This window comes from Glycine soja, chromosome 16, assembly GCF_004193775.1.
Source record: "Glycine soja cultivar W05 chromosome 16, ASM419377v2, whole genome shotgun sequence".
NCBI lineage: Eukaryota > Viridiplantae > Streptophyta > Magnoliopsida > Fabales > Fabaceae > Glycine > Glycine soja.
In genome coordinates, this window is record NC_041017.1 from 20719009 (window position 1) to 20727137 (window position 8129).

Genomic DNA, 8129 nt, shown 5'->3' on the forward strand with positions numbered 1-8129 from the left:
TCTTGTTGATGATTGTGTGTATCACACATTCAGTGGGAGCAAGTACATTTTCCTAGAGCCATATGTTGATGACATACTGCTTGCCACTAATGATATAGGCATGTTGCACGAAACCAAGAGATTTCTACCAAGAAACTTTGAAATGAAAGATCTTGGTGATGCTTCCTTTGTATTAGGAATTCAAATACACCGAGATCCATCTTGGGGTATTCTAGGATTATCACAAAGGAGCTATATCGAAAATGTACTTAAAAGGTTTGACATGCAGAAATGTAAATTCGGGGATACCCCAGTTGCTAAGGGAGACAAGTTTAGTCTCAAACAGTGCCCAAAAGGAAATTTGGAAATTCAGGAAATGCAGAAGATTCCCTATGCATCAGCTGTAGGGAGTTTGATGTATGCCCAAGTATGTACACGTCTGGATATAGCATACATAGTTGGGGTATTAGGTAGATATTTAAGCAATCCAGGAATGGATCATTGGAAAGCAACCAAAAGAGTTATGAGGTATTTGAAAAGAACAAAGAATTATATGCTCACATACAATAAGTCAGATCAGTTGGAGATCATTGGGTATTCTGACTCGGATTTTGCAGGATGCCTAGATAGTTTGAGATCCATTTCAGGTTACATTTTCATGTTAGCTGGTGGTGCGGTTTCTTGGCGCAGTGCCAAGCAAACCCTTACTACTTCATCCACTATGGCTGCAAAATTTGTGGCATGCTATGAGGCATCAAATCATGGAATATGGCTGAAAATTTTTGTCACAGGGCTGCAAATTGTAAAAGGAATTGAAAGACCACTTAAGTTATATTGTGACAATAAATCAGTTGTATTGTATTCTAACAACAATAAGAGCTCGACCAAGTCGAAGAATATTGACATCAAGTTCCTAGTTGTTAAGGAAAGGGTATAGAGTGGACAAATTTCCATAGAACACTTAGGAACAAACTCCATAATAGCAGATCCTCTTACTAAGGGACTTCCACCCAAGGTCTTTCATGAGCATGTTGCTCACATGGGTGTTTTACAGTTTGAGGAACCTTTGGTTTAGTGGGAGTTAGTTACTTTTATGTATTTTATGTTCTATGTTAGATTTTATGTATGCATACATTGACTTTTGGATATATTTGGTTATATATATATATATATATATATATATATATATATATATATATATATATATATATGATTTATTATTCAGTTATTACACTTTGTACATTAAGGTTATTAAATGATCTCATTGAAGTAAAGTAGGACCAGTTGAAAATAGATGTGTACAGGCCATTTTCACGTAATTTTCATGCTACACATTTCATGATGAGTCTATGTCATTTGATTCTATCAGCATTAGTGATCATTGCTGAGTTTAGTTGTGATTGATACAATGAAAACTGCTTTGGTTCTACAAGTGGATGTAATCAATGGACAAGATTTTTGAAATATGCTCAAGGCATGTAATGACAAATTTTGAGCTCATAAAGTCTAACACATTCACAAGGATGTAAGGATACATATATATTTGTGACCAGTGGGGAGATTGTTAGCAATTTTGGGTCATACATATATATATCACATAATTGAATGAGTTAGGCCATTATATAATTAGCCAAAATATTAAAGTGATATAATCAATATAAAAGTATGACTAAGGACATATATGTCATGAGAGACTAATGATGTAGATATCATTAGTGATATTATAATTTGATGAGGGGTCAAATTATGATTACCAAGTTTTTGGGATAACTGAAGATAGTTACCAATACAAAGGATTATGGTCCCTATTTGTAGAGAACAACTTAACTCAATGCAACTCGTAAAAAGCATGTGATTAGAATTGATGATTGTCTGTTAGAATCAAATTAGACGAATTGATTGAATCTCAACATTTAGAATTGAATTTCAACAGAAATAGCTAGTGTTATAAATATTTATTTACTTTTTTTTCATTTATTTTTTTTCTCCTTTTTGTTACATTACTAATCATGTTTATCACTTTTTTTATCTATCATTTTTTTTCTTTTCTATCTCTATATTTCTTGTGTTTCCACTCCAATCCAATCCAAGATGGAGTGAATGTTTCATCATGTATTTTTTTATTCTTCATCGGTAAACTTCCTTTTAAAAGTAAGATTTTAAAAAAAAATTAATTTACCACCTTATAAAAGGTTAATTCTTCTGCTAAACCTAACTCAAATTATTTCATGACTCGTATTTAAATACACTATTGATAACTACATCTAACTTTATCACATGTTCTTGAAAAAAAGAAGGAAAATAAAAACCTGTCACATGTTTCTATAAATACTTTTTTTTTTCTCCATAATCAACACTTTAATGCATTGTTTCTATAATCATTTCGCAACGAGGTACACATGATGAGACATTTATGAAAACGGAATTTGACCTCTTCTCTTTAGGCAATGTAAAAAGCACCATTAATATCAGTCAGGAACAGGAAGCTCAGATATAAGGTCTCGCTATCACTTTTCGGCAGAGAATGAGACACCAGGTCCATAGGGGGGAACGTGAATCCCTTTTAACCAAAACATATCCAGTACGTTAACGGACGTTATTTAAAATTAATTTTGGATGAAATTATTTTAAAGTGATATAATTTATATTTGTATTTTTTATTATAAAATTATGGTAAAAATAAAATTTATTATAAAATTTTGGATGAAATGCATAAGATATAAAAATTTATTTTAACTTAAAAATAATTCTGAATTTTTTTCAACTTAAAATCAAATAGATAAAAATATATTAAAAATTAATTACAAACTTAATATTACTTTTTAAAAATTTTTAACATAAAACCAAACAGATATTTAGCATTATTGGATTTCAAGGCTTTCACACATTCAACTACACAACAAAAGACAGCTAAATATTTCCAACTAGTTAGAATTTTTTTTTTGAGACAACAATAACTATAACTATAGAGAAGAAAAAAAAATGATTTGTCTTGGTCTCGCATTCCAGATTTCATTCTGAGCATAATACAGTATAAAAGGTAAATTGCAGAATATGACTACAAGAGCTGAAAGTGAAACTTCGCAGTCCCCACGCATGATAGCGCCATGTCAATTACTATCTTTAATGCCGCAAGAATAATGTTAACATCAAACTGACGTAAATACATATATACATACACATTCTAGAGGCATAAAATGCCAAGAAGAACATCGCTAGCAATTTGAAATTTCATGGAAACAAAGAAGCCTTCTCTCCAACAAAAGAATGCGTTTTCTTTTTCGATCCTTTTGTTAATATGAAATTGGTATTATTGACTACGTTATTTTTCCATTCTGTCAAGTAAAATTATGATGTTTGTGAAAACACAATAATAAAATGACATCACTGTAAAGTATTTATTATTTTCCTGGTTTTTATGGAAAACTTATTTGATTATTTTTTAGTAAATTTTTTTATTCAACTTATATATTTTTTCATTTAAAAATTTGAATTTAAAATCTTACTCAAAATATTTAAATTCAAGTCTAATTTTACTCAGAATATCATATTGTTGATGTAATTTTTATTTATTTGTTTCTTAAACTTATATTTAAATATATAAATGTTAGATACGATTTTTTTATATAAATTTTTATAATTTAATGATTATATATTTTAGTAGTTTTTTTAACCGAGGTATATAGTTTTAGTACTTAACATTTAATTTCTTTCAAATTACTATTCACATGACAATTAATATTATAGCATGGACAAAATTTAGCATTTCATAAAGTTTAATATAAGTAGTAAATTACTGATTTTCTTAAATATATTATCAATGATTTGATTTTCTGATCAAATATATAAAGAAAAATTTATTAAAAAAATAAAATCCATTTCAATAATTTTTAGGCCTCTGAAACTAGTCACATGACTTGCCGTTATCATTATCCCTTACTTGGAGAAAGAAAAATAAAAATTCAGCATCGCATGCTTTGTGAAAACCAAATTCGTAAATGAAATCAATTGAAAGTTGAAACAACTATTTTGCAGAATTTCTTTGGCATGTGATGGAGAAACAGCTAGAGTGAGAGAGGGTAACAAAAACTAGAGAGAAGAGGGATGCAGAGGAATTGGTTGGTGGCGGATAAGTCACTTTCGGCAGAAGAGAGAGGGACAAGTCCATTGTCCATGGTTATGTCTGCCCCCGAAACCCGAGAGAGTGGCAGTTACTAGTCACTTTCATTTTGGGCTCAACTGTGATCATTTATTACACAGAAATGACAGTTACACTTTTTATGAAAGAAAATCTTATGGAAAGGAGGAGAGAAGAGATACCATACCAAGAGAATAAGAAAATACTATGTCTAATTTTTTAAAGGCCATGCCCTGACTCCAGATTTGTTTTCCACGTTTATTTAATTTTTCCCCCTCTATTAATTCTTTAAATTATCCTATTATTACATTACACTGTGTTTGAAAAGAGGGAAAAAAAATATAGAGCGAATAAAACAAGTAAGAAAAAATTATCATGATTATCTATAAAGTTAAAAAAATTTTAAAAGTATTTTTTTAAATAATCTTATTTGAGACACAATAATAAGTTAATTTAAATATTTTTTTACTTCAAATATTCAGACTATAATTTAGTGCGAGAGTCTAAATATTTCTTTGGTGGGAAAGAAAGAGACGAAAGTAAAATAAATAAACAAATAAATGAAAATAAGTTAAACGTAAAATAAAAAATATTTTATTGAAATAAAATAAATAAATAACTAAAAAATAATACAATAAATCTACCATTTTATAAAATATTAATTTGTAATTTATTTTCACTCTTTTTCTCTAATTTCTCACTAGCAAAAACAGAGGGTAACTACTTCCACCTGATTTGACTCTTATTTGGTAAAGTAAAGGTCAATGAGTTTTAATGGTATAATAATTAACCATAATACGTCAAAATATACTGCACTACCTATAAAATTTTATGTATAGGTCTGAACACAGCGGCGTGTTACAGATACAAAGATATGCCAATTATGCTAAGATAGAGGCCTGACAGTGAGTAAGAGAGAGAAAAACATAAGCGTAAAGAATCACTAGCTACTCATGTGAATTGGTATTTTGTTTTGCCCACAAAATAAAAAGAATTGGTATTTTGTTTTCCCATGTGAATTGGTATTTTGTAAAGCCCTTGTGAAGTTTTTGTGTCTCAACCAATGTCGGTAGTGGGTTTTGGAGACATTCTGCGTTAGGAGGATGCTCTTTTAACAAAGATGAATAAATTCAAATCACTTAGGGCCCATCTTGTTGGACTGGTTTGAAATAAAACTTGTCTCTTTACTCCAAAAGGGAGTTGCTATTTTCACTCCCTGTGATTAGTTACACACTCTCTTTTATTCCCAAAAGGAAGTTCCCAAAAGGGAGTTGCTATTTCCACTCCTATTGATTACATATACACTCCTTTATAATTATTTTTCCCACACCCTGGTACTAAAAAATTATCTTGAGAAGTAATTTTGCACTCCCCTTTCATAATTCTTCCTCCTCTTCATGGTGAAGAAGCAAACATCCCCTACTAGCGGATCAATGAGGGTCGCCAAAGAGCGAATGAGGGATTTGATGAGATGCGTGCCTTTGAAGTCGGGGTTTGGGGGGAAATTGGGCTTGATTTAGGAAGAGTGTGCGAGAAATAAGGGTGTTAGGGTTTGAATGTGAGTTGCGGTTTGGGTCATGTGTGAATAGAGGTAGGAAGTTGGTGGAAATTGTTGGGGTTTAAAATTATTGCTACTTTCTCCTCTCTAGGGAATAACCGTAATCACCTTGTGGCTGTGTTGTCATTGCCACAGCAGGCACCTCATGCTTATATATATATATATTATCAGCAAATAATGGAAATTATATTAAATGGCAGAAGTTGTGATTTTTTGGCCCAAATAATACAAATAAAATAAATATTTATCCAAATGATACAAGTAACAATTATTTACATATCCATGATACAAATCATGTTTATAGTTAAGAAATTGGTTCCTTCCACCAATTTCTCAAATCTCTCTTATTTTTGTTCGGTTTTCGCATTAAAGAATCAGTTTTTGGGGAATCAATTTCTTTACGTCTTTTTTGTTTTATTTTTGTAAGAACCTTACTACATTGGTTTCCATTGTCGTAAGGCATTTTTTTAAAGGCAGGTCAGAATGAGTTATTTTTTGTATTTATTTATTTATTTATTTAAGTTTTTTCGTTTTTGTTTATTTCAAATTGTTTATTTTTTTAGGTTTTTATTTAAAATGAATTGTTTTTCTTAAATTATTTAGTTGTTTTTTTATTTTGTTTGAGTTTTTATTTAAAAATGAACTGTTTTTTTTTTAATTTTTTAGTTGATTTTTTTTGTTTATTTAAAATTATTTTTTTATTTTGTTTGGTTTTTTTATTTAAAAATGAACTGTTTTTTTTATAAATTACTATTTGAGTTTTTTTTGTTTTTTATTTAATTTTTTTTATTTTGTTAGGTTTTATATTTAAAGATCAACTTTTTTTAAATTGTTTAGTTGGGTTTTTGCTTTTTTTTATTTGAAATAGTTTTTTTTTATTTAAAAATGACCTGTTTGTTTTTGGTTTTATTTGTTTTAATTTTTTTAGTTCACTAATTTATATATACATATATATATATATATATATATATATATATATATATATATATATATATATATGTATATATATATATTAAATTATTAAAAATATAATTTATATAGAATAGAATTTAAGAAAAATTCATATATTTAAATACTATAAATATAATTTAATTAAATATTTATGAAAAATGCATGTATTTAAGTGATGTAATTATTTTACCTAAACAAATTAAATAAATGAAACATGTTTAATTTAGATAGTTTGTATTGGTGTAAAACTATGAGTACTTTAATATGAATTAATCTATAATAGTGTTTTAAAAAAAATAATTAATTTTTGAATGAAACCCAACGATTTTATTGATGTGTCATCCCTCTCAATATTTATTTTTCCAAATCCTTAGTACATAGACAATAATCTATAAAATGAAACAACATTAAACCCATGAAATAAAACAACATTACACATAAAAAGAAACATAAATGATAAATCATTGATAAAACCCACTTGATGACATGTACGCACGAAACACAAACTGCTTAACAAGAGATCAATTCTCCTTCGGAAACACCTGAGTCAAATATGAACACCACACGTGTATACAATGCAAATTTGTGAATACCAAAATTATTGGTAACCTAAATGCAAAAACATTACCTTCACAACATTGTGCAATGTAATAGTCAAATAACATTTGGAGTGAGTAGGAAAGGGATAAAACACAACCGTCAGTAGAGTCATTTTGAAAGAAAGGCTCACTGCCCTCAAGGACAAATATGAATGTAAAATTTTCACCCTTTCTTATGAGTCATTAGAGACACAAAACAATCATGACTTCATTTTTTTCATACCAATTTTATAACCAAACTTGGTTTCTTCTGCAGTAATTGGTGATGTCAGAGGAAGAGGCCTAATGCTAGGAGTTGAACTTGTCACTGATCGTGAACTTAAAACTCCAGCAAAAAATGAAACATTGCATGTAATGGACCAAATGAAAGGTAAAATCCATATCCCTCTAGTCTAGACACATATTTTGATCCTAGCTATAGTTTTCTTCTATATTATTACTAACCGGTCATTCTAAATTACTATAGAACTAGGAGTACTTATTGGTAAGGGTGGTTACTATGGAAATGTCTTCAGAATTACACCTCCCTTGTGTTTCACCAAAGAAGATGCAGGTTAGACTCGGTGTCAATGTCTCTATTTGTTTAACACTATACATCATGCACTTGTTTCTGTTACTTAGAACTTGTTCATTATTCTGTTGGTTGTAGACTTTGTAGCAGACGCAATGGACTTGACCTTGTCTAGAATGTGAAGCTTATAGCCAAGATCTTGGCTTTAATAAAAGTTTATTATATCATAAGAGAAATTGTATTATGTCATCTTCATAACTGGTAAAATTTACATAGATGCAGACTTTTATAGCTAAACACAAATCTACTATGATCGTGGGATATGCATGAGCCAACAAGTCGTTGTCTCTTGTTTTGTCGTTTATCTCTTTTCATGGCATTTTATTTGCTTAA

At 29.2% G+C, this 8129-nt stretch overlaps 1 protein-coding gene across 1 annotated transcript; it reads left to right on the forward strand.

Annotated features, from left to right (window-relative positions):
- The first annotated feature begins 5550 nt into the window (after positions 1–5550).
- On the forward strand, positions 5551–8129 carry LOC114389847 (alanine--glyoxylate aminotransferase 2 homolog 2, mitochondrial-like). Its single transcript, XM_028350572.1, has 5 exons — positions 5551–5609; positions 7333–7379; positions 7482–7595; positions 7692–7778; positions 7875–8129. Exons 1-5 carry the CDS (start codon positions 5551–5553, stop codon positions 7916–7918), a joined length of 351 nt encoding a protein of 116 aa, XP_028206373.1. The 3' UTR covers positions 7919–8129.